Consider the following 27,148-nt stretch of genomic DNA (forward strand, 5'->3'; position numbering starts at 1 on the left):
TGTTCTGGGAGCTATCAAAATATCTGGGCTCTGTGGTGCAACCCAAGACCACAATCCTCTGTCAGAAAGAATGCTACTGTTTCTTCCTAGTGTGCTGTAATAGGTAGGAAGGAAGAGTATTCCAGCACAAATGATAGTTTACTATAACTGTCCACATTGCTTCCATCTGTGAAGATGGTTGATACAGGATTTTATTGCACGGTGGTGCTCATGTTATGGTCTTGAAGTTTGCTTAGAGACTTTTAGAAAGGTTTGCTCAGAGAAGAGATTGAGGAGCATTTGCCTTTAGAATCATCACATGCCACAACCTATCTTTCTTGTTTGTGTATTGTTTTATCCAATTACTTTTTTGTCATTACATTTGTTGTAGCCATGATGATCTCAGGTTATAAAACATCTCGCTTGTTTTAATTGAAACATTTTTAAAGGGGCGTTTCAATTTGTATGTTTACAGAATGTATTCTGTTGCTATCTAGCACTCCCAAACATAAGCTGTACCCCACTCATATGAGAAGACAAAGATAGACCCAAACTTAGTCCCATATTGGGACTGGCCAGATATCAGGCATCTTTAGCTAGAAGCAGCATAGCTTTAGTGCTATTGCTTGGGGCTAAAAAGCTCTTTCTTTCACATGTAAGGGAAATGAAAGCATGGAAGTATATGAAGATGTTCTGGGGGTTTTTAGGCATTTGACTCAATCATCCTTATTTGGGTCCCTTCCAACTCAGTATACTCTGATTACCATCTTTTTCTTCTTTTTCCCTTTATGTATTTATTCATGGTGCATCTTCAAAGTCGCAGAGGCGGCCACCTCTTCTAGATTCAGCCTTGTCCCACTGCTTTGCTATCAGCTGTTGCCACAGCAGTTAGCTTAGTGGCTTGCGGTCTGTGTAATCGGGGGCGCACAGCAGTCTGCGGGCAGGCGAGAGAGAACAATGAAGAAGTGTGAAAACAAAGGGTCTGTTCATCACAGCAGTTACTGCCTGGAGCTGTGCGGAACCTGCCGAATCCGTTGTATGCAGTGTTTAAACCTCATGCAAATATTGCTATTCAGGTGTGCAAAAGCTGTGAGCTGACACAGTGACTGCACCGATTCCTGCTGGTTGATCTTTGCATTGCACTGCTGGATGGATGGCAGTGTCGTTCAAGTGACAGGTGTCACTACTGTGCACTGAAGTGGAGGGGAGGTAGAAGCGGTCTTTGTTTTCATGCCTTTTGGGGTCATCTGCTGCTTGGGAGAGGGAGACTGGCTCTGGGGATAAGGTCTGTGACCATCCAGGATGGGGGTCTGTGCTGGGCTGTGACCATGGATGCCTGAGGTGAAAGGAGTCCTGGTTGAGCATGGGGAGGGGGGAATGCTGCTGCAGATGGGAGTTAGGTAGGCTGACAAGAAAGGATGGTTTTGTGCTGAAAGCCTTATGCTAGAACCCAGGAGCCCAGTGCCTGTCCAGGCTTGGCTGCTGGCTCCCTAGGGAGGACTGTGTCTATCTCTGAATCCCCAGTACCCCTGCCCCCCTCCCCCCCCCCCCCCCCCCCCCCCCCCCCCCCGAAAAAAAAGAGGGATGCTCTTATCTGCTCTGTGTCAGGGGAGCTTTAGATGCTCAAGCAGCCTCAATGTCTAGGGTGTTTAGGTCTCTGTGTTTGTTTCCTCTTGAAAAATGTCACTAAAGCTGTTTTCTTTCTGAGGTTAGTCAGTGTGTGTGAAGTTTCCAGACCCTGTAATGATAGGAAGGAGTCTTGATACCTATAGGGAGGACAGATGGTTATTGCTTTGCATCATTGCTGTATGTCATGCTGCATTACTACAATGAATCCATTTATTCTTCTGTAAGCTCTGGTTTTTTCTTTCCCAGAGGGGTATTCTCAGGTGTTTATTAAAGTTAAGATTGTGGTTGGACTCAATGATCTTAAAGGTCTCTTCCAACTTAAGTGATTCTGTGTTTAGATGTCTTGTCTTTAGTTCACAGAAGCACTAGTATCCAAGCTCTGAATTTACTCAAAATACTGCATTCCAATCTATCCATTGTTAAAATCAAAACATAATTAGTTAAGTGAAATGGAGGGACATTAGTTTAAGCAGGTAGCACTGGCAATAAAAGTGACTTAAAAACCACTGAATGTCACATAAAGCATTGAATGATGTCTGTGAAAGTATGAGCTTCAGTGGATGTACTGAATGGGGTTTTTTGTACAACTATATAAAATGCCAAATCTTTCCTAATCTGTATTAAGCACAACTAATAATAATTTGGTTCATTTAAAGAATAATTTATTTCATTGCTTGACAGTGAAAACACAGTGTGTTTCTTTTCTAATACATAAATTGCTGATGAAAATCAGTTGTGTTGTATCCTTGAATTTGGGGGGGTTTGCTTGAAGTTACTCCTAGATCTGAATTTGGTCCTTTTTTTTGTGTATGTGCAGGTAATCTATCAGAAGGAAGTCCTCTGCTCATCCTGAGAAATAAAGCAATTTTGCATGTTTGTTGAACACAGCTACATGAAGCTACACATCCCTCTACCACCCTTGAATAGCTGCCTTGTTCCATTGTGGAAGCTGCTACCCTTCCATCTGCTATCCTATGGTTTTTGCATGCCCTTGGGTTTTTCTTTTCAGACAGATTCAGGGGATGGCTTGTGTGGGCCAGATCACTTGCACCCACCTGTATGGAGTCTCTCAGGTGGCTGGAGCTATACATAGAGATGGTGTGGAGATGTTTGGGCCTCACCCGGGTCTATGGTAAAGCCTGGGTGGTGAGGGAGCTGCCATCATGAGGCTTTTGCATGTTGCTAACTTGTGGAAAAAAGTTCTGTGAAGCTTATTTATAGGAGGAAAGAAGGAGAAACTTGAAAATCCAAAATAAGAAACAAGTTTTATTTGCCTCCCCTACTGTGCTGGGGCATTCTCTGCACTTACGTTATTTGCCTGACTTAAATCTTGCACTGTACAAGCTAACAAGGAAAATTTCCATTAAGATATTTTGAAGTGAATTGAGCCATGTGTGTTTAGAAGGAGACACTTAAACTGTTAGCCAAGCATAATTCAATTTGTAGGAAAATACAACATGTTAAATCTGATCAGATTGTCAGCAGGAGTCACTTGCTCCAGTTTGTTACGGACCTGACACAGACACTTTGGTCTTGAAAGAAATATATACACATAAGAAGTCCTCTTGCCTTTTGTCCTGGACAAAGGGCTCATTTGGCTTTTAAGAAGCTGTGCCCTGGCCTGTGTCATGAGCAAGACCCAGCAGGGGTCATGACCTCTAGTGCCTAAAGGGGTGCTGGGCTCTGGGGCCAGCTGTGGGCCTGGTTGGCGGGCTTGGTTAGTCATGACTATGCAGCCCTGTGGTGTTTTTTCAGCCAAGGAGCAGTGCTCACTTGTGGTGCCTGAGCATCAGTCTAAGGCCCTGTAGTCCTCCAATGAAAAATAAATCCAGCCTTACAGCATATAGATGTAGGAAGGTAGTCTCTAAGGCCTCAAGCTTTGGCATTACAGGAACCTCCTGATAGGTTTAGCAGGTAAGTCAGAAGGACCTGCAGGGCTACAGGGGCCAGTGGCATTTTTTTGGAGTTGCAAGCACCTTGGAATTACAGCGCATCAAGTGCAAAATTGGAAAAAGGCAAGGTCTGTTCATGCCTCAATATGCCATGTAAAGGGAAAATATTGGCTTGAAGTTAAAGCCTCTGCATAGGATGGACATGGATCTTCAGTTACAGGGGTGGGAATCCAGCCATAGTGAAGGCAGGGCCTTTAGGACATACAAAGCATTATTTTTCAGGAAATGCCAGAGAGAGAAACCTCATCTCCTTGGCTCTTTTGAATAAAAAATGTTCATATCAATAAACAATTTTTTTTTTTTCCCCTGGCAAGGAGTGCCTGGGTCTGTGAGAGACTATATGTGAAGAACTAGTGCTTTAGAGACACATCACTTTCTGAATAGCCATCAGCAAATATAGGCCCAATTTCTCAGGAAAATTTGTTGTGTGGTTCTGGCCATCCTGGTGTGCTAGGATGCACATCTGCTTTGGCAGGACCCAGCTTCAGTTCAGGGTGTTTGCTGGTTGGGCTGTAACATGTGGATCAGTTTGCCATTCTGCATGGTCTCCTTAATTAAACCTCTCTCTGTGCAACTGGTATGACTTCAGCAAATTTCTTAAAATCTGAGTATCTTTATGATGTTATGAAAAGCTTATATATAATGTATAAAGGGGGAATAGTGTGTGTGTGTGTGTGTGTGTGTTTTGAAAAAATTCAGGGAGGAGGCAGTTGATTATTTTCTTTGATCTTCAATATGATAAAGTGCAACTCAAAAGGAACCTGCTTGCTTCCAAAGAAGCAATTTGCTCATTGATTTCATCAAAATTTTTGTCATTCAGCAAGGACTTAATGGTCCTTACTTTACCATAAAAGTAAATTCAAAATTATCAGGCTATATGGTAAATGATTTTGGAGCATGAGTAGCTGTAATAAACAGGAGTGACAATATGCTGAAGCTGGGTACTCATTAGTATGGCAAGTATTTGAAAATAATCACAGAATGATATGGGTTGGAAGGGACCTCTGGAGGTCATCTAGTCTAACCCTCCTGCCAAAGCAGGAACACCAAAAGCAGGCTGCACAGGACAGCATCCAGGTGGGTTTTGAATGCCCAGACTGCTCCTTGGGCAGCCTGTTTCAGTGCCCTGACTGCAAAAGTTCCGATCCATCTCAAAACTTAAAATTCTACTAAAATCAAAATGTTTGGATTAAGAAAGGATAAAAAGTGGTTTTCTTTTTTTTTTTTTTTATCATCCTTTCTTTTTGCCTCTCACCCTCCTGTCCCCGCTTCTGCAAAAGGAACAGCAAAAATCTCTCAGGTTTGATACAGGAAACAATCGCTACATAAAATATGGAAACAAAAACTGCAGTGTTGTTGGCTGGTCCCATGTGGGAGCTCTGAGCAGTTTGCTGTGATAAACAGCAACCATGAGCATCCCCCAAATGAGACTGTTGTCTGATCACTTAAAGCAGTACCTTCTCCTGCCTCCCTCCTGGGGTCAGTGTCCCGAAGCAACCTTCAGCCAGAAATCTTATAGTAACTTTGCTAACTTGTTTTAGGGAAGAATCTCTTGTCTCTCTGAGGTAGTGACAGGCATGGGGATTAAACATCCTGATGTGGGGTCAGTGGCCCACAGGCATGAGCATCACCTCTTGCATGCTTCCTTGCTCTGTGGATCTACCCTCTCCACTGGAGATGGGCATCTGCTGATGCACCTTTACCAGGCTACTGCTGCTGTTATCATATTACTGTGGTACTGCTAGCTTAGCAGCTCTGCAGACAGCATGCTGGATGTCTGCTGGGGTTTCAGCCCCCTTCCTTTCTCCCTGATGTGGGTGAGGATGCTGCCAGGGTGCATATTGATATGTCAGGAGTTATGTCAGCCTGGGAGCTGTGTGCTGATGGCCCTTGAGGCTGCGCAATGCAGACAGCTCAGATGGAGAGTGTGTGCCATACCAAGGATGACCATGGTTTGTTTTGTTCCTTTCTCTATCCAGAGTACAAGAAGAAGTATGGGGAGGAGCATGGCTCGTGCCAGGCGGGGATTGCAGGCTTCTTCACTGAGGTGAGCAGGGGCACACGTATGGAAGGGATTGGGTTGGAGAACGGTTCTCCTGCCACGTGCCCCAGGAGGGAGCCCTGAACATGGCTTGGACAATGGGCTGAGCACTAAGCATGGTCCTTCCTGCCAGCAAACACTCTCCTGCCTTATCAGGCCTCCTGGGCACCTCTATCTTGCACAGTGGCTGCCCATGTGTGTATGTGCAAGGTCTGTTGACAAGAATGAATGAATCTATTCTGGGAAATGTCCTTAGATAATATTTTCTGTGTGTACATCCCAGAACTTGCATATAGATATCTCTGTGTCTGACACGAACTCTTTAAGTGATGATGTAAAACAATCTTCCCTTGAATGGCTTTGTTCATGTATGTGTGGGTATACATGTCTGTGAATATAGAAATGCATGCACATGTGTACATATATATGGGAAACATTTTTTAAGTTCTGCTTGAGTTCTATATTTCAAAAAAGATTGAGGGGGAAAAAAAAGTGTGTAAAATGCATGCTCTAGAGCTGTTCTAATGCAAGACCATATTCATTCCTGGACAGAAGTCTGTAAGCCATGTTTTAGTTATGTCAAGGATAATTTTTTTTCCCTTATATACTTATGTATTGGTGGGTTTTTTGGTAATGTTACAGGGTTGGGGATCTTGTTTATGGTTTTGCATTTTATGTGGGTTTCTTCTGTTTGTCTGTTTTGCAATTTTAAATTTTTTTTTAAGGAAAAAAAAAAAGCTATTTTAGTATCAGGCTCCTTGTTACCATCATGCCATTTATTCTTTCTCCTAATTATATATGCACTAGTCTGTAGCACTTATTGTCCAGGTGATATAAGCAGAATAAAGGTGTCCCCTCTGAATTGGCAGAAGGTGATTTCGGAGTAAACTGGAGCTGAAGGTGACATTGCCACAGTGGCACCGATAACTGGGTGTTCATCCAACAGCAGCTGTTTCCTGGCTGGTCTTGCTGTCTCTGGCTTGTTTCTGTTCCCATGCTTTAAATCCTTTGCTACCCTGTTTCCGAAGATATCTTTGAACTTTCATTGCTTCAGCCTGATGGCAGCTCACTGAGCAGGAAACGCAGATAAATGGCTTTTTGGGTCAAAGAGGCAAGACCCTGAAGTACGTTAAGCACTGCTGATTGTAGTGGTTCCTGCTGGTAAATGATCCCTTGACCTCAAGAGCGTAGCCCCTCCCAAGGAAAAAAGCTGTTGCCAAGCATGTCCTGCTCTTTGGGTTTGCAGTCCTGCACCTATAGTCTTATTAGGGAAATCCCATATTTAGTGTCTCCCCCATGACTGGAACTTGTCAACCGAAGGGGTACCTGGCGTGGGACTTTTCCCACAAGGATGGAGCCCACCCATGGCCTTGGACAGAATGGAGATGTGAGGCAAAGCAGCTGTCCTCTTGTCTCCTCCAGGGATGGATAGCTTACCTAGGCTTAATACTTCCCAGGTTTAATATGGTTCCTTGCTGGACATACTTAAAACCATGTTCAGGAGGAAGCTTTCCCTGCTGAATGCTTCAGGGCAATATTCAGGAAGAAGGTTTCCCGGCTGGAATGCTTTGGGGGCAACATTTTCACAATCTCTTTTGCATGCAAACATACTTTTGATTTTGATTCTAAAGCATTATCCATGAGTAGCTACCTTTTTTGGATGCTGGATCAAATTTTGTCTGATTTCTAGACTTTTAAAATCCTGTTGGGTGTTTGTAATGAACTATAGCCAGGTTGTTTCTTGAGAAGCAGAGAGTATCTGAGGACAGAGCAAGGCAAAATGTTCCAACCATGACATGACACATGTCCTGCTTGCTGAGTGCATGGCAGCTCTTTTTCTTAATAGTTGTAAAATCAAAGTCCTTTGTGCTGTGTCTTTCCTGATTGGTTGGTATAATAGGTCAGCCAGCGCTGAGGCACAGTCTGTAGCTGAATGGTAGGTCTGGGTGGGCTTGGGGCACTTCTGTCACTTCTTGGAGGTTTCCGATCTTCTAGAAGATGCTTGGAGAAGTGTTGTGGTTTTGTGTGGCAGTTGGAAAGAGACTTCTGTGTAAGTTTAATGGCTGTTAAATCTGAGGAAGGTTCTTCATTGAAGCAGTAGAACAGCTGAGCAGAAGTGGGCTGCAAAAAGGAAGACCCTGTGTCTCTAGTGTGTCTTGGGAAGAAGGGTATTCTCTATACACAGACTGGAGATGGTTACAGATAGGCTTATAATTGGTGTTCTGAGTTACTATCCTGTCCCTTCTCTGTTACTTTGTCAAATATGAATTTTGTCCAGTGTTGATTGGTATTTATTTTTTTTCCCCCAATCCTTTCCCCCACACCGTTTTGGTTTTCCTGTTGTAGGAGCTGGTCATCATGGGAGCACCAGGATCTTATTACTGGACAGGAACTGTCAAAGTACTGAATCTCACTGACAACACATACTACAAGCTGAACGATGATGCTGTTATAGCCAGGCGGTACACATACCTTGGTAAGCAGCTCTCTGGTGCTTGCTGTGAGAATGGATCAGTCCATCAACATATTTCAAGGCTTTGTTATAAAACTTACACTGGGTTTTTTTTTTTGGTGGTATATAGTATTTTTATGAAAAGTGTGAGAGGAAGAACATCTGAATGGTTCACCTACCTGGAAATAAACATAAGCAAAGCAGCAGCTAGAATGTTCCATTTTTGTTTGCTTGTTTGATAAATACTTTGCTTTTTAATTTGCTTATTTTTGCTAATATAGAAAATGCATTTTGACTGAAAATCATGTTGGAGGATTGTAGCAGGCTTCCTGCATTCCTACTTCTGCCCTGTGAGAAATTATTTATCATCAGTTAGGCTGCATGTCTGCCTACACCAGTCTTTATAATGGGTACACACGTAATTACAGAATATATATTGCTGGTACAAAATTAATTCAACAAAAATAGCATCAAATAAATGAGTCACGTGATTCATTGCCTCTAGGTTTGAGTATGTCTTTAACTCGATTGTTTTTACTAGCTCTAAAAACAGCTAATGTTCCAAAAATACTTAATGTCTTCCACCTAATCCCCAGTGCCTCAGATGGTGGAGACCTATAATGTACTTCAAACGGTTGGTAGCTTGATATTGTTTGACTGGAGACTTGCACTGACCTCTCTTTTTCCCCTTAACCTTTAGTCTTTAGAAAAATACCACTTTGAAGATGTCGCTTGGTGATAGCTAGATGAGGAGTGTATTTATACGCATTTAAGGACATAAATAGGTTTTGTCACTGATAGACCTGAATTATAGTGTTTACCATGTAGACAAGAGCCCCATAATTTACAGCAGAAGAGCACAGCAAATACAAGACAGCCTTAGAAGGAAACTACACTTCAGTTATTATATATCATTTTAATATATGAAATAAGACTGAATCTTTGATCTCTTTCTTTCAAATACACTCCCTCTTTCTTTGATCTATTCTCCCATTTTTCTTCTTGCCTAAACAAAAAATCTTTTTAAGCCATTAACTTCTCCCACCTCTTTGTCTACTGTCCACCAGTCTCCACCCCCACCCAACCCAAAAAGGCACATAATTTTCCAAGGCTTCCTGAGCAGTGACTTTAGCTAAAAGGAGGAGAACACTTCTGTCTGGTTAATGTAGGACTGTCACCCTCTAATATGATACTTTCTTTGCGATGATGTGGTCTGTTTGTGTGTGCCTGTTCCTGTTTTACTGCTTCCCTTTCTGGACTCTCAGTAACTGAACCTGCTTTGTGTTTCCCTTGCCCACCTCCACACACACACACACACACACACCCTTCCTTCTCTCAGCTTTTGGAAGAGTACTGGAGGGTGTACTGTCACTTCCCACTGCCATGAGTGGAATATTGGTGAATCCGGAGTAGGAAGTTTGAGCACTAATAATGTGAACCCCAAGAGGAGTGGTGATCCCCATGAGTGTGATCCAGCTGGATGACCTTTTTCTCAGGCTCTTTACTTTCATGACCATTTGTCTATTTATTTATTTTCTCTCCCTTCTCCTGCCCATCTGCCACTCAGGATATGCAGTGACAGCAGGTCATTTCTCTCAGCCGACTACCACGGACGTTGTAGGAGGAGCTCCCCAGGATGGAGGCATTGGAAAGGTACGTCTTTTTTGTCAAACAATAATGTGGTTCCATTCAGTGGAGCAAAAAGGTAATACTGATGCAATTCCTATGTGTCTGAGATGCCAAGAGATTTTTGCCTACAGGGTTGTTTGCCTTCTGAGTGGGGAAGAGGTGGGATAGTTTGATGGAGTCATCAAATTTTCTGGACTTCCCCCTCCTGGTGCCTCACATCACTCACCCCTCTTTTCTTTCTCTCCCACCCAATCCTTACAAGTTATTTTTAACAAGACACAGGCAACATTTCTTTCACACTTCTTCTGTTTAGGACTTGTAACACACAGGTATCACTTAAACCTTTCCCGGTGTGATGGGTTGACCCCACTGGGTCACAAATCCTGCCATCAAACCTGCTCTAGCATGGGCTTCTCTTTCCATGGGTCCTCAAGGCCTGCCAGGAGCTTGCTCCAGTGTGAGATTCCCACAGGGTCACAGATTCCTTCAGGTATATCCACCCACTCCAGCATGGGGTCCGCCACAGGCTGCAGGTGGAATCTCTACTCTCCATCATCCTCCATGGGCTGCAGGGGGACAGCCTGTTCCACCATGATCATCTCCACAGGCTTCAGAGGAATCTTTTCTCTGGCACCTGGAGCACCACCTCCCCCTCCTCCTTCACTGCCCTTGGTGCCTGCGAAGTTTTTTCTCACAACTTCTCATGTCTCTGGATGTGAAACCTGCTGCTCCCCTGCTTAAATGTGTTATCACAGAGGTGCTACCACCATCACTGCTTCGCTTGGCCTTGGCCATCAGTGGGGTCCATCTTGGAGCCTGCTGGCATTGGCTCTGTCAGACGAGGGGAAGCTTCTAGCAGCTTCTTGCAGAATCACAAGGTTGGAAAAGACCTTTAAGATCAGCAAGTCCAACCATTCCTGTCCTATGCTAAACCATATCCCTAAGTACCTCATTTACTCCTTTTTTTAAAAACACATCCAGAGATGGTGACTCAACCCCCTCCCTGAGCAGCCTGTCTCAGGCCCTGACAACTCTTTCAGTGAAAAACTTTTTCTTAATGTCTAATCTGAACCTGCCCTGGCACAGCTTCGTGCCATTTCCCCAGAAGCCACCCCTTTAGACCTTCTGCTACCAAGCCCTTTTGATGCAGAACTGAAACATGGGGAAATGAAAAAATTTAGAAAGGAGAGTTTGCTTTCTGCCTGTTTCCTTCATACATTTGACTGTTTGGTATTTGCTTAAGGGTATCATCTCTAGTAGCACAAAAAGCCATTTACTAGGTGATTTGATGTCCCTTCTGAAACTTCATAATATGTTGATGTTTAGTGGGTTAGAATCTGGTGTACTTAGAAATCTTGGTGCTAGTCTCTTGAGAAGGAAATAAAATGTTTTTCCTGTAGGCAGACATATGTTCAATGTGCCAAAGATGTAAGCAAGTGAATGGCTAGATGGAGATAGTGGGTGAGTTCGGTGTGCCTCTGGTACTCCTGTGCCCAACTACTGGGCTGCGATCAGGGAAGCTGGTTGAGGGTGAACTCTGTAACCCTTACAAACTTCTGAATCAAAGGTGGAGAAGTCAGAGTGTGGAGAGGGAGGGATGTAATTTGCTTTTGTCCCGCTTCAAAATCCAATCCTTTCAGAACTTGTTGCCACCATGTGCTTAAGCAGAGAAGTTCTGCAGCCCCCTTCCATCTTTGTCCCTCTGGCTCTCCTGCTCCACAGGGACATGAGTTGTAGCTGAGTCATAACAATGAAGAGAGGTCTCCTTTACCAGGAACACTATCTCTTTAGACAGATAATTTTTGGTAGGAACCGTACCCCAGGGGCTAGCAACGCAAGTGGGTGAAATGCAATATAAGTAGAGGATGAACTCAATACGTATACCTGATCTGGCATGACTAGGGCATACAGGATATATTAGCAGCACAGTTGCTACTGAGAGGACTTGTGCATGGGAAAGACATAGTTTCCTTATCCCAGGTGCCCTGTTACGGCTGCTCCAGGGCACCTTTCTTCCAACCTGTTTTTTGTCTGGGACAGATTTAATTTCTGTACAGGGAAGGGGGAGGGGGGAAACAGCTGCTAACATGAGGTCCGGGAGAAAGCAGCTGGCCTTGTAGTTTAAAGGCTACTGCTGTAGTGGAAAAAGTTCCCATTATTTGCCCTTGGGTTGTGGGTAGCAGGAACACAGGGTGAAGGGGTGGTGAGAGGTGTTGAATACAGGCTGTTGCACTGAGCAATCTTCTTGTGCTTTCCACACTCTCTAAGTTAATCCTTTCCACTTCCCTGATAGAAAGTGTTTTGTGTTGTCACACCAAGATACTTAATGAGACTGAGTCATTTCTCCAAAGTCACCGAGAGTGTCATTAGTTAAGACTGGATTTGGAGTTGTGACACTTGGCAATGTGCTCTTGCTGCTAAACATGCCACTGCAAAACCTAGGGAGTCCTTTATATCTAGAACAGTATATCTGTCTATCTGTATCTGCAGTCCACAGTAAATCTTGTGCAGTGTTCTCAACTGAAAACAGCTTTGAACTCTGTCTCACTACCTATTAATAACTCACCACATATTCAACTATGTCAAGTGCTTGGCTGTGACATGTAGCCTTGGAAGTAAGGGATTCTCTGTCCTGAAAACTGCATGAGCACCTACTAGAAGGGAGCCTGTCAGACACTGGAGGAGCCTCAAGTCTGACTGAGCCAGCCTTTCTGCCAAAGGGAATCCCTTTCTACAAGCCACGCATTTCAGGTCTTAAATTTTAGTACAAGATCTGTTATTAAACTCATATAAATACTTTATCCCTGAGGATTCCTGGTTAAACAGTTTCAGTAAAAGTGAGCAATGGAAGTGGACTGTGTTTGAATAGCTTCCTGATTTACAGAATGCTTCAGAAGCAGTACAAATACCTTGGGTGGTCTGATTGGGATTTCTACTCTGACCTTTGCTAAAGCTTTGTGAAGTCTGCAGTGCAGTATGTGCAGGCATGTGTCCTTGAGAAGGGAAGACCGGATAAGGGAAGGGGAGCAGGGTTATGACTTCTCAGCCTTTTGCCCTGCAGTCTCTAAACACTTGAGAGGTGGAAAGTTTCTTTGCTAGGGGCTTTTAATTACTCATGTGCTTGTATGCATGTGGGCATCAAAAAAGTAGGTGACAAGATACTCTTAAAGGAAAATGGAGAACCCTGTTTTGCCTTTTAAAAGGAGACTGGGCCACAAAGTGGTCATGGAATTAGACCTGGGCAATAGATGTGGCCAAGATCATGATTTGGATATCATTTAGAAAGCACCAATGCTGCCCCATTATGTGTTTTGTAGTTATGATTGGTTAACTTTTTTAATTTTTCACTTTTCAGGTTTATATTTTCAGAACAGACAGACGATCAGGCTCTCTAATAAAGATTTTTCAGGCCTCAGGGAAAAAGGTAAGCTTTTATGTTACGTGTGTTTTAATGGGTAGAGAAAGGGGAAATAATGCCAGGGTCATCTCAGAGCACAAATTTCACTCCACTGTTTCATAAGGTGTCAAGGAAATTCTTTTACTTCTCCACCCAGAAGTGTGAAGCCTATTGTATAGGCCAGCTGTATGCCCTTTCTTCTGTAGCCATCATGATTTCAATGTCTGCTCAAAATCCGTGTGACTGAAATGAAAGTTCTTGCTGAACAGTGTACAAGTGGTTCTCTTTAGCCATATGCAACTGTAGCAGCACCTTCTGAGATGTGGAACATGGAGCACCAGTTGAGCCTAGATGCAGAGGCTTTCTCTTAGTAGATGTTACTGGGAGATATAGGTAACCTGGATCTTAGTTTAATCAAAACCACAGTCTGGTTTTGTGTCCTGCTCTGACAAGGGAGATGTTAGCCACGCTGTTTTGTGGAGGAGCAATTTCATTGCCTCAGGAGATGATTATTTCCCCCTTCCCACCATGAATAAGCCCTGCACTTTGCTCTCAGGACTGGTGTCATAGAGCTGAACTGCCCCCTCCTACCCCGCCAGGAAATTTAGTGAATGCTAGTGAGATCCAATTCCTTCTGTACCGTGCTGTGTTTGAGTGGGGAACAGCTTGTGTTTCTTCACTGCGGGCTGGCTGAATATGTCGGAAGGAAAATGAAGTCGATGTTATGTCTGTCACTAAGTAAAACCAAAAAGATGTCTGTCTTCGGAATAGTGCAATGAGGAAATGATACCCCGTACCTGGGGTTGCCTGTGTTCTCCTGGAAGGAGAGGAAATACAGAACTAAGAAGTTACTAGTGGTTTCTGGCTTTAGGAAGACCTGCTACCTTCAGAAGGATTGGTGTTTGGCTGTATCATGAAGTTGGGAATGTTAGAATATTTTGTTTCTTTTTCCCAACAAAGCACAGTTGGAGTCTTTAAAAACATGTCTGGAATAGGGAAAAACTGCAAGGATGTGTAGGTGGATGGTGTTAATTGTATTTTAGGGCCCCTCCAAAACTTGTCTCTCTCTGCACTAGCAGAATTGCAGGGATCTTGAAAGGAAAAGACCTCCCAGTTCATCTGGGGCATCTCCTGTGTTTGATTGCTTCCTGTTCATTTCTTTCCCTGTTGACTTTTAAATGTCCCTAAGGATATGCTGCTGGAGAACAGCCTGATGAACAGAGCTATCAGGAAGTTTCCAGGTCTCAGCCAAAAAACTTTATTTTTCCAATTTAATCACGTTATTCTTAGATGTAACTTAACTAATCAAGTATTTACATCCTTCAAGTTCTTGTAGGTTGTCATCTTATTTTTCCCCAGTAGCATGTGTTCTATAAAATCTCTAAATCCAAATGAGAATTTTATTTTAAAGAGAAGGCTGTCCTAAATCACTTTTTATTGGTTTGTGACTGAAATATAACCAGTCCTGCTCAGCAACGAGCACTGGCTGGAAATGAGCTCTCACAAAATGCTGCGTCCTTCCCAGCGGTGTGAAGGTTCATTGCTCTGCATTCTTGTTGGCCTGCTTTTAACATCTGTCTAGTTTCTTCCTTCCCTTTTTTATTGCTGAAGGCTGAACTAGGAAATCAAATGCAGACAAGGGGGAAAAAAAAGGAAGAAAATGCAGTGCCTTGTTACACATGTTAAGTGCACAAACTTCAGGTTCTCACAGCACCGTGAACTCACCCACGCTGCAGATGTACCATGTTACAGTTAAATAAATAATAGTCTTTCCCTGAAAACTGCCTGAATACACAGCAAAATGCTTTTCATAACTTTCACTCCTTACCCATGAGAAATTTGTTTTAAAACCTTAGTGGATTTAAAAAAAAAAAAAACAAATAACACATCCACATGGGAACTTAAACTACTAAATAACTGGAATCAAGTGATGTTTGAGGTCTGACCTTCAACCCACACAAACACAAAAATCTGAATTACAAACTGAAACTCTATCCTTAACTCACCCCACTATGTATATTTAGCAGCTTTTAAATCTTACAGACTGCGTAGAACGGAGTTGCTGCTGCCTGTCTTCTAGCATGAGCAGCAGCTCTGGCTCCTGTGTCTAAACTTACCAGGTGTGGAAGGCAGTGGGTCAGAGATCTGCAATGAGGAATTCAAAAGCATATGAGAAATGTGATTAATTCTTTTTAACGGAAATAATTATTTCTGGAACCTCAAATTTTTTTTCTAATATGTAAACAGCTCAAATGAAAATAAGAACCAATATCTCTCCAATTTTCCTGTGAAGTTGCTTTGAATTTTGAGATTTTGGTTTGTAGTTGGTCTCAAAGTGTACGCCTTGTGGTACCTTAGCAGAAGTCGATGAAGTAAGGGTGGAATATCATTCTTGCTTTTGGTTTCCTTTTTGTGTTTACATGTGGTTTGAAATTTGTAATATGAGTGCTGGTTTGGAGATTGTTGGCATTTAATGTTAGCCCATGTAAAAAAATATGTAATTCACAGTTTCACAGAATTGTAGGGGTTGGAAGAGATCGAGTCCAACCCCCTGCCAAAGCAGGTTTCCTAGGACAGGTTGCACGGGAAGGTGTCCAGAGGGGTCTTGAATATGTCCAGAGAAGGAGACTGCACAATCCCCTGTGAAATCAATGTATTTCTTAAGTTTAAGCAATCGAATTTTATCAAGCAATAACTGGAGATGGAAAGGGGCTTAGGTTTTTTGTGTATCAACTAAAAAGCCTTTATTGAAAGACATCTTTTTATCTCAACTCACCTGCCTGTATATGAGAGGAAATGCTTTAATCAAAACCAACAAGCAGTACTGGTATTTGAAGGTAATAGATAGAAATAGAGCAGGGGAAGAGAGTCCACAATCAAGAGGTAATTTTAGATGTCTCTTTTCATGGATACCTTGCCCCTTGGGGGTTTTTTTCTTCTTGTTTTTATTTATTTTATTTTTAAATTTACTATTTCTTTAAGGACTTCCCAGAAGATCTGTTGTACACACCTTAAAGTAGGAAGCCTGGTGCTGGGCATGAATTATCACTAACCAGGTCTTGGTTTGGGAAATTTAGTTCACCTCTTCGTGGTTTTAAGTATTTGACAAGTGAAAGCTAGTCTAAGAAAACTCTTAAAGTGTCTCACTTAAGCACATCCCAGGGTATAAACTTTATTCTGTTGGTAAAACATCCAAGCTGGTGCACTGTTACAGTAAAGTATTTAATTCTTGCCAGAATTATCCTCTTAGCTTTCTCTGTAGGAGTGCTTGTGAGTGATAAAGCAGAAAGTCATCATTTGAAATTAAATTAGAAAAAAAACAGCACCTAAATTATTTCCTCCTGTGTGTGGGCAGATACTGAATGCTTTGTTGTGACTCGGCTTGGTTACAGATGGGCTCTTACTTTGGCTCCTCCTTATGTGCAGTTGATCTGAACTCTGACGGGTTGTCAGACCTGCTGGTCGGAGCACCTATGTTTTCTGAGATCAGAGATGAGGGTCAAGTCACAGTCTACATCAACAGAGGAAACGTGAGTATGTACAGGAGATGACTTGGTAAGGGATGAGGGCATGGGGTCAGGCAGGGTAATGCTAATGTCCTTTCCTCACTGCATGGTGAAACTCAACAACTCAGACTGTGGGGCTCTGGATGGCTCTAGCAGAGCATGAAGTCACAGGAACCATCTGGTATCATGGCTTCCCAGAAACCAGCCCACATTCATTACAGAGCTGTGAGTCTTTTGAGTGGGTCTGGGAAAGTTTCTGGTTTTATGTTGAAATTTTGTGGTATTTGTGGCTTTAGGTGAACTTGATGCCAAAACCAAGTAAGAGTCAGTAGCTTTGACTGAATTTGCCTTTGTGTTTTGGGTGGTCAATGGAGCCTACACATTAGAATAAAAATGCCTGAGGTTTTAGGAGTCCTAGTAAAGAGAAGCCGAAGATTGAATTCACTGTCTTTACATTATGCCCCTTATATAACCTTTAGTGGGAAGTTCCTATCAGTTGGTACTGTTGGATGTCACATGATCCACCAGCAGTCTTGGAAAAGTCCAAATTTTCTTGCATTGGCCAAAAAAATCATTATTTTGTTGTATTTATAAGAAAACAGGTTTTTTTTTACCTATTATCATGTGTTTTAATATGCAGGTCCTAAACCTGCTGCCTGGAAGTAGGAGTTATGGACCAAAATAAAATTGATTTGCTTAATGAGTATTTTGTGAACTTTAGTGTATGGAATTTGTTCATGCTAGACTTAATGTTCACAACAAGTCCTTTAGGCAGTGTTTGGGAGACTTCAGAACTGGTTTGGATGTAATTTTATTTTCTAGTATCACTCCTCCTTTAAATAAACTTAACTTTTTTGCTTTGCTCCCCTGTCTGTTCTGGTTTTTATATTGTAGTGCTGGTGCTGGGCCCTCAGGACTGAGTCCAGAATGCCAAGCAGCCAACATTTCCCCTTCACACTGAGAGTGTGCATGAGTTAATTTTCGTCTTATATAAAATAGTCAGAAAGCTAGTAGGTGTTTCTTAACATAACTGAAGAGGTCATTGCAGCAGATAGGAGACAACTATGTTATAATACAAGTGTGCATAGTGATGCTAGATTTAATACACCTAGATTTTGCCCTTTCCTGTGAAGACTGAAAAAAAAACCAAGTTGCACGTAAGGCCTGCCTGTCTCCGCTCTGTTGTGTTTCAATTTCATTATGTGGGATTTTCTTAAAGTCAGCAACTCCCCGCAGCCAAGAAAAAGATTTTATTACATGGTCTAAAGGGCAGTTTACTCTCATTCACAAAGGAAGCAGAAACAAAACAAAACAACCCTTGAGGTGGTTACAGAGTTGGGTTGTGTAACCAGATTTTGTTTTCTTGTGGAAATGTTGCTTTTCTCTTGAGGGAAGACTGCATGAAACTAAGGCTTATGTGTCTGACCAGAAAGTGGGTGGGCAAGAAATACCAGATCCATATAAGGCTTCTCATAGCATAGGAGTACAAAGCTACTTTATTCTGAAATTTCCTCTGTCTCTTTATTTCATTAAATCTCTTTCCTTATTCTTCATTTCAGAAGACTTTTTGGGGACTTCGCTTTAATCCTGTCCAATAGTGAAAAAGTTCTTCAAATCCAGTTGCCCAAATGTTCTTTGCTTAGGGGAAAATTCTCCTTAACTCACCGGAGTTTAGCTGAATAAACCTGCACTGAGGATTTCACTCCTCAGATGTACTCTGCCATTAGAGCAAGCTCTGGGCTATTGCATACTAGGCATCTGGAAACTTTCATGAGCTCAGCAAGTCCTCTGACTGTGTTTAGTTACATCATTAAGTTATCGTTTTGTTAATTTAGCATTTTAGTTATATCACTCATGCACTTTTTTCCCCTCCTTCAAAATCTAAAAAACAGAAGACAGTTAAACCCCAACAAAGTAGTTTTTTGGTGCCCTGGCAATCAGTGTTCAGTGAGGGCAAGAGTCAGACTGCAACTCTGTCCCAGGTGCTTCCTGCAGCACATACGCTGACAACTCCCATGGGGAGGGCTCACACCATTTTCCTGACCCTGTTTTGTTTCCTACTTGCTAGGGAGTGCTGGAAGAGCAGCTCATCCTGGATGGTGATGGTGCCTACAACGCACACTTTGGGGAGAGCATGGCTGCCCTTGGTGACATCGATGATGATGGCTTCCCAGGTCAGTGTGATTTCCTCCTGGGACATTTCCCTGGAAATGCCAGTGGGGCTAGTGTCACTGCCTGTCTCCTCATGTGGCTGGGTGCTGCATGGCATCCATAGCTCCTCTGCACTTGATCAGCACCTGGGCTTGCGCTAGAGGATAAAAGTGCTTGTGTCTGCTAAGAATTTTGTAGCTGATTGTCCTTGATGTGGGTTTAGTCCATGCCCACACAACTTGCCCCCCATCTTTTAATATTGCTTTTGCGTTTTCCTCTTCCCTCTGTGGCTTATAAAAGGCTTTAGATACCCATGCCCTGAACAAAATGGATATCAGTCTGATTTCTTTCTCCTTTCCCATTTCCTTATGTCTTCAAGCCTTTCTAGTTTTGTTGACATAATTGTGTTTCTTATCATGCAGTGTAATTAAGTAGCTTCTCACTCCTGATAGAATGTACTCTATTAATGATTTCTCTCCTTTGCTTTATTCTACCACTGCACCTTTTGCAGGCTGCTTGGTGTGAAATCTCATGCTGTGATAGAATCATAGACTCATAGGGGTTGGAAGGGACCTCGAGAGATCATCGGGTCCAACCCCCCTGCCAAAGCAGGCTCCCTAGCTCATACTGCACAGATAGGTGTGCAGACGGGTCTTGAATATCTCCAGAGATAGAGACTCCACCACCTCCCTGGGCAGCCTGTCCCAGTGCTCTGCCACCCTCACTGTGAAAAGTTCTTCCGCATGTTGGTGCAGAACTGCCTGTGCTCTAATTTGCAGCCATTGCTCCTTGTCCTGTCTCCACAGACCACTGAAAAAGGGCTGGCCATTTTCACCTGCATCCCATACTTAAGATATTTATAAACATTAAGGTCCCCCCTTAGTCTTTTTTTTCTCTAGACTGAACAGTCCCAGCTTGCTCAGCCTTTCCTCGTAGGGGAGATGCTCCGGACCCTTAATCATCTTCGTAGCCCTTCTTTGGACTCTCTCCAGGAGATCCCTGTCTCTTTTAAACTAGGGAGCCCAGAACTGGACACAATACTCCAGGTGGGGTCTGACCAGGGCAGAGTAGAGGGGGAGGATCACCTCCTCCGACCTGCTGGCCACACTCCTCCTGATGCACCCCAGGATCCCACTGACTCTCTTAGCCACCAGGGCACACTGCTGGCTCATGGCCAACCTGTCATCAACCAGAACCCCCAGGTCCTTCTCCACAGAGCTCCTCTCCAGCAGGTCATCCCCCAGCCTGTACTGATACAAGCGGTTATTCCCTCCCAGGTGCAAGACTCCACACTTGCTTTTGTTGAATTTCAACTGGTTTCTCCCTGCCCAGCTTTCCAGCCTGTCCAGGTCTTGCTGAATGGCAGTGCAGTGTTCCTGTGTGTCAGCCACTCCTCCTACCTTTGTATCATCAGCGTCCTTGCTGATGGTCGATGCTATTCCCTCATCAAGGTTCCCTGGGGAACACCGCTAGTCACAGGTCTCCAGTCAGATTCTGCTCCACTGATCACCACTGAGCTTGGTCCAACACCCGATTCTCAACCCACCTCACTGTCCATTCATCTATCCCACGCTCTCTCAGCTTTACTATCAGGATGTCATGAGAGGCAGTATCGAAAGCCTTGCTGAAGTCAAGGTAGATGACATCCACTGCTCTCGGTCCATCTACCCAGGCGATGAGATCATAGAAGGGAATAGGTGACAGCAAAGTGTTGATGCTGGCACCTCTTCTCGCCTGATTTCTGGCAGCGCAGATAAAGGACTTCCAAAGAAAGACTGACTTGCACAGTGTGTGTGCCTGGATTTGTTTCTTCTCGACCACTCAGGGTGCCGTATCCAATTAACCCTAACTCAACCTTATTGCAGGTTGCCCTCACCTGGTAGGCATGCTCTTCCTCTGCACTTGGGCATGCATTTGCGTGTTCTTGTTGCTGCTAGTGAGTCAGTTGTGGTGATGGAGAGACTGCAGAGTGAGTTGGATTAGTCCATGGGTATGAAGCCATCAGGAGGAGTTTAATTCTAGAGCTGTGTAGTCAATAGATTCAGCCAGGAGAGAAGAATGGGAGGTGGAGTTTGCAGTTAAATTGGATCAAATGTAAATTGAAAGTGTGCCTTCAGCAGCCTTTTCTTCCTGCCTATCTACTTACTATACCCAGCCTCATTCTGGAGCCTTGGATTTTCAAGAAAACTAAATGTAGTACTACAATAAATGTTTTGCCAGTGCTGTCTTAGTTCACAAAGCCAATGTTGCTGTGGGTTGAAGTGGGTTTTTTTTTGTAGGAGAGGATTCTAAATTAACTTTTTGAATATGTAATTGGCTAATTAACACACACTTCCATAACAAGCAAGTTGTGATTAGGCACAACATGGCCACATGCATGTACAAATTCATCTATGTTTGTGTATTTTTTTAAGTTTGTCTTAACATGAGCTCTTAATTGAAGCAAGCAAGTTCCTTCTAGCCAGGTTCACATGAGCTGCTGATCATCTTCATCACAGGGAGCTATTTTCCTGTGGATAGTTTGCTTCTAAAATTGGGCAGAATTTGGATTAATGGAATGGATTGTGAAGTGTTTATAATCTCAACTGTTTTACAGATGTTGCCATTGGAGCACCTAAGGAGGATGACTACATAGGAGCAGTGTACATTTACCATGGGGACGCCGATGGCATTGTACCTCAATACTCTATGGTATGTGACACTATCATTTATGATACCTATCTGAAGTCACTTTCCCAGGGCCTGCAGAAATAATCCATACTTAGGGGCCCCTTTATATGTACCTTCATCATAGCTCTACATCCTCTTCTCAGTCCTAGGTTGAAGATGGCTTCTCCCAAAGTTTGTCTGTGTCTGTGCTGTAGGGTATAACTATGTTAGTCAGTTGCCATTTTTCAGTGTCTTTTGTTGCAGTAGTTCTTGAAGCAAGGGAATTATTGGGGTTTGAATGTCAGTTTTTAAAGGTAGTACTGCAGCAGAGGAGAAATGAAAGCATACAAATTATGGAGGGGCCGGGGGGAGTTGGGAAGCTGCACTTCCTTCCTGTAGAAGCAGGCCTAGTGTGAAGGAAGAGGTACTGAGTTTTCTTTTGTGCCCTGCAGAAGCCTCTTTGCCTGTTCTGTTGGCCCTCTCATTGCAATGTAACAATATATCACAAGGTCATTCTTGGGTGCTATTCCCCTGACCATTGTTATGAAGTAAAATCTTGGCTGTGATATGCTCTAGCATCTTGTGCAGAGATGACTCAGTGCAATTCAGCTACTGTAGCCAGGCAGTGGAGAAGTTAGATTTATGCTCATGCTGCTCAGCATACATCCCGAGTGTCTGTCTGGCACATTTCTTTTTTCAGAGAGTCTGAGTCTTTCCTCCCTCTATGTGTTTGAAGTTCTGATTATTTTGTTTTGTTGCTGGGTGGGATTCTTTGCAGTAAATCAGTTTAAGCAGAAATAAAGGGAGACTCTTCTAACAGACCATACAAGTTTAGTCTTTCCTTTTACCATGTATATGCTATGCGTGGCTCTTTAGAAAATATTAAATGACTTTTTATACTTCTAAAATGCACTGATGTGTGTCATGGGGAGGATTCTGCCCATTTCTTGCTGAGAGCCACTGACTGGGAGGTTCTTCTCTGGTGGTTCAAGTCTGGAGCTTTCCAGCTCTTGCTGAAAACGGTCTGATTTATTTTGTTTGTTTGTTTGGGGTTTTTTGGCCATTCATGGGAAAATTTTACATTTTTGAGAGGGACCAGAGGAGCAGAGTGGGAAGAGAAGCATCCTGCTTGTGATCTTTCCCTCCCAGTTGGAGAAATGTCAGCAGACATGGTGTGTGCCTCTCCACTTGGTCAGTGGGACAAAGGTCAGCTCAAGAGGGTGGCAGGGTATCATGGTCATACCACTCCTGCCAGTGTCCTGTGGCAGCTGAGGGGGAACTAATTAGGGGCAGTATCTCTTTGCCATTTCCCGGTGTGTGCTGTAGGGCACCAGACACACCACCAATTCACCTCCCATGTGCAACCGAAAAAGCTGTACAACAACTTCAGCTCTTTGCCTACCTGCCCTGGATTTCAACCCAGAGGTGAAAGGTTATTGTATCTTCTTACTAGAGCCCTAAGCTGTCTTAATGCCCTGGATTTCCTTTTTTAAATAAGCTGAGAGAGGTGATGGTGGCGTTGCTGCAGGGGTATAATTTTTCACCCTTTTCCTTTTGTTAGCTTTTTCCCACCCTTTTGTTCATTTAAATATCAGGTCGATTTGGTTCCCAGAGTTCCCTTGAGCAGCTTTAGCAATGGCTATGAACAGAAGCAGCTTAATTGGCGTTGTGGCACTTCAAAACAGAGCAGCATTATACCTTTGCCATCTAGGCCATAATAGCCTGCAGATGTCTACTGGAGGGGGATTTACCACCTTAAGTGGGACCCTCGAAAAATCTGATGCAAGTGAAATGTGGGGAGGAAGTTACTTCCAGTTGTCTTAATCTGCCCATGTGTAGGAAAAGAAATTTGTGCTTGGCAGAGCATTGCTTTCCATTTAAACTGGCTGTCAGGGCTGCAGGGTATCTTTCTTCCTCTCAACTTGTCTTTTTTTCCATGAGTTTCCTGTCTGACCTTTTGTCCAATATTATATCTTTTTATGGGAGGGCCAGGAAAAGGCTGGTCTCATGTCACAAGCTCTGAACCACCACCACCCTTGAAATTACTTCACAGGGTAGGTTTTCTTTCACTGTAACTTTTGCAGTCAGATGTTGGTTTGAGTTCAGGTCTTGTGTTGTTGGCCCAGCATAATGAATGAGGGCTGAGAGACATCTGATTGCCGCCTTAGAAGATCTATTAATTTGCTTCAGACAAAGGCATTTACAATTCAAAACGTTTAGAGAAAGCCTTTTTGTGTTAGTAATTAACAAAAAAAAAAGCTATGTTAGAAGTTAATTAATCTTTGAGTCAGGGAGACAAAAATGAGATAGGGCTTCCAAACTGACACAAAGTACTGCATAATAACTGATGGAAACCAGAATTTCCAAGTGGGCTGAAAATTAATCATTTTGACTTTGAGTTTGCTGGCAAACTTTGTGAAAAGGAATGGTTGTGCAGGACTTTCTGTTTCAAATAATAATTAATTTTGTTAAGACGCTGCTTAATTTACAGAGATGAAGGTAATGCAAAAAAAAAAAATCTCTAGGGTGTAGTTAAATTCCTTCCTCCCTTCCCTTCCTCCTCCCAAAATCTGTTTGATGTGTTCTTTATTTTGCTTGGGTCTGCATGAGGGTTGCAATGCAGGTGTGTGTTTTAATCCAAGGCAACGCTGGGCTCCTCCTCATCCAGAGCAGAAGGGCTTCCTGCAGTCAACAGCCTTCCTGCTCAGGGCTGTGTGGGTGAAGTGTGAGCCTGCAGATGCGAGGCACTTCCAGCCCATGGAAGAGAGCTCCAGTGACTATGAAAATCAGTTTCACAGGCTTTTTCTGTTTGCTTTTTTTTGAGAGGACTATTCGTGTTATTGACTGATTTCACTCCTGTGTTTTCTGCTGCAGAAGCTGTCTGGGCAAACAGTAAACCCGATGCTGCAGATGTTTGGCCAGTCCATATCAGGGGGAGTCGATATGGATGGCAATGGTTACCCAGGTACGTCTGCTACTCTGGCAGTGAGGGCACTGGGGAAATGCAGGAGCAGGCTGAGAAAACAGTGGAGCTGGTTGTTTCCAGGTTGCTGGTTCCTGCCATTGCAGGAGGCTGGCAAAGCTGAGCATTTTCTTACCTTTTTCCTCTGTTGTTCAAAGCTTCTAGTAAGAAATTGAGCCAATCGCTTGATGTTTGGGCAGTCATGATGAAGGATTGAGATATTAAAGGAGAGGATTTCAGTTTCTGGCCAAGGTTGTAAGTTGTCTGGAAGCTGCCCAGTCATGATGACAGTCTTTAAAAAAAAAAAGTAGACAATAACATAATAATAAAAATTAAACAATTAAGTAGAAGTGATGTCACAGACCTAGTCCCCCAGTTATAATAATTATGGCATAATGAAATTTGAAAATGAACCAGGGACCAGCTGGTTGATTTTAGTTTTTTTAGATATGTGCTCTGTAATTTACCAACTGAGTTGAGAGAACGGAATTCTGTGCCTCCTCTATAAATGTCTCAATGTTACAACAATTTCAGATATGACTGTTGGAGCCTTCTTGTCAGACAACGTGGTACTTCTGAGGTGAGATCAATGTCTTTTTCACCCGCTGTTCTCCTCTTTTTTTGAGTTTGTTTATATCTTACATGGTCTAAGTCTTCCACCAATAAACTCTCCCTAGTTTATTGTTGTCAGAAGCAGCAAGCTGGATTGCTTTTTAGCAGAACCTTAGACAAGGATGGTGTCAAAGAAAGCACAATCTAATTTAAGCAGTGTAGTGAGGAATGACAATACACGGGGCTCCCAGTGCCATGAACAAAACAAAGGGTTAGAGCCAGAAGGAAATGTTACATCGTACTGCTTTTTTTAGAAAGGTTGCTCTGAATTTGTGAGAAGGCCTTTTTATTGTTCTTATATTTGCATAAAGTAAATAAATTATGATTTAAGGGAATGTGTTTGAGCAAAAAGCTGGCTGCGTATGATGCCAGGATGCCATTTTGCAAGTTACAATGGGATGGAGAACAAAGAGTCTCCAGGGAAACAAAATACAGAGACATTTGCAATGCACGTGGGATTTGGACAGCTGTTTCGAGCGTGGGGGCTAAGTGCAATTGTTTGTTTCATCTCAGAGACAGGTGTGATAGCTTCACCCACCAAATTATGCAGGTGGAGACCTAGAGTAGGATTGGGCTTCAGATGCACAGATCTGGGGAAGAGAATGGGAAGTTTGAATTTCGCCAGTAGCTCCCTTAACCGTGTTAATATTTAATGGAAAAATGCTGTCAGTATCTAGATGTCATTAGAAGTAGTCACTAGGGATTCCTGCATCTTAATGGAAGATTCAGGGATGTGGTGAGACTGGCAAGACAAATGATGGAACTGCAGAACGGATGTGCCAGCTTGCTTCCTGATCAAGGCAGAAAAAACTTGGCTCTGTTTCCATTTGAATCAGTTAAACAAAGCAAACAGAAGAAGGAGAGGGGGGAAGAAATGCTCTGGATGATCACCGTGGCAGGTAGTCAATTCTTCTGAGGAGTTTTTTTTCTCTGTCATTATGCATGCAGAGGAAGCCAGCTGCTTCTGAAAAAATGGTGTGCCATGCCCCAGAGATGTTCTCACAGCCCCTCTCAAACTGCTAGAAAGAAAACTGCAGTTGTCCCCTGCATTGTTGTTACTTGCTGGGTGGGGAAGGGCTATCTGATGAAAGGCTTGCTGTGATGCTTAAAACCACATACATCACAACAGGCTGGTGACCTCTGGCCACGTGTTTGGCCACTGCCTGTGTGTTGCAGATATTAGCAAGTTACCGACTGCCTTTGTGGGCAGCCTAATTAATTGCTGCTACTGCCAATTTGCAGTGTGTCCTTCTTGCCGTTTAGATTCAGATTAGGATAAAGAAATGCCCTTTCTCTCCCATCCAGAAGCCTTTGTGAAGTCCTTTGGCCAAAGCTAACAAATGTTTTGCCAAGTGATACTAAAGGCTTTGGTGGAAGCTGCAGTGACTCGGGGCAGATTGTTACTGCAGTATTGCTCGAGTATGCATATGGCTGCTTGACAGATGCATTGTTATTGTTTTGTTTCCCGGCGAATAACCAAGTGAGCTCATGTTAAGGAAAGATCACACGGTGCATCATGGCTAGAGAAGTATTTTTCTAGATAAAATTATAGCAGTTACTTTTTTGTTTCCTCAAGCATTTGGAAAGAGTGGGTTTTTTTCAAGGTGTGAAATGATCCTAGGAAGGTCACTCTTTTTTTCCTTCTCTTTCCTTTTTTTTCCCCTCCTATTACCTTATATATTTCCAGGGTTAGCATTTATCTTTCCCCTCCATCTCAAAAGGTGAATTTGTACTGTTATTTCAGGCTGTGGTAAAAGAGCCTGAGCAGCTGTCTTGGAGATTGATGTGAAGTCTGTTCCAGTCAATATGAATTAGCTGTAACCACAGTCCCCTCTCTGTTCTTCTCTGTTCTCCCCTGCCTCTAAATTGTGGCCTGCAGAGTGAGAGTCCTGAAGTGGTTGGTTTACTTGGTCTGGCCTTTCATGGCTGCTGGGATTACACTGTAGAAGTGAATCTGCTGGTTGCTGCACATGTATTCTTTTTTTACTACTGGAGTTGGTTTTGAAAGAACACATTCATGTTGAACATGTACAAAATTGAAACCATGAAGAATAACACTCGGTGAATTTTTGGGCTAATTCCTGTGCTGAGGACAGCTCAGGAGAGCCTGGGTTTCTGGGCTGCTTCTCCCAACCACCTTGGAAGGGCTTCCGTGCTGTGTGAGAGAGGAGACCCACCTGAGTGCTGAT

The 27,148-nt window shown here is 43.1% G+C and overlaps 1 protein-coding gene across 1 annotated transcript in view; it reads left to right on the forward strand.

Annotated features, from left to right (window-relative positions):
• Positions 1–27,148, forward strand: part of ITGA9 (integrin subunit alpha 9) — a gene marked incomplete at both ends in the record, with an annotated part of 230,158 nt that overhangs the window by 21,918 nt on the left and 181,092 nt on the right. Inside the window, 9 exons of the mRNA XM_084260536.1 lie at positions 5,540–5,607; positions 7,948–8,077; positions 9,621–9,706; positions 13,038–13,106; positions 16,472–16,609; positions 18,654–18,759; positions 21,333–21,427; positions 24,260–24,350; positions 24,882–24,927. Of these exons, the coding sequence (XP_084116662.1) occupies positions 5,540–5,607; positions 7,948–8,077; positions 9,621–9,706; positions 13,038–13,106; positions 16,472–16,609; positions 18,654–18,759; positions 21,333–21,427; positions 24,260–24,350; positions 24,882–24,927 (829 nt within the window). The remainder of the gene's footprint in view (positions 1–5,539; positions 5,608–7,947; positions 8,078–9,620; positions 9,707–13,037; positions 13,107–16,471; positions 16,610–18,653; positions 18,760–21,332; positions 21,428–24,259; positions 24,351–24,881; positions 24,928–27,148) is intronic.

Source organism: Gallinula chloropus (genome assembly GCF_964237585.1).
Source record: "Gallinula chloropus genome assembly, chromosome: 2".
In the NCBI taxonomy this organism is placed as follows: domain Eukaryota; kingdom Metazoa; phylum Chordata; class Aves; order Gruiformes; family Rallidae; genus Gallinula; species Gallinula chloropus.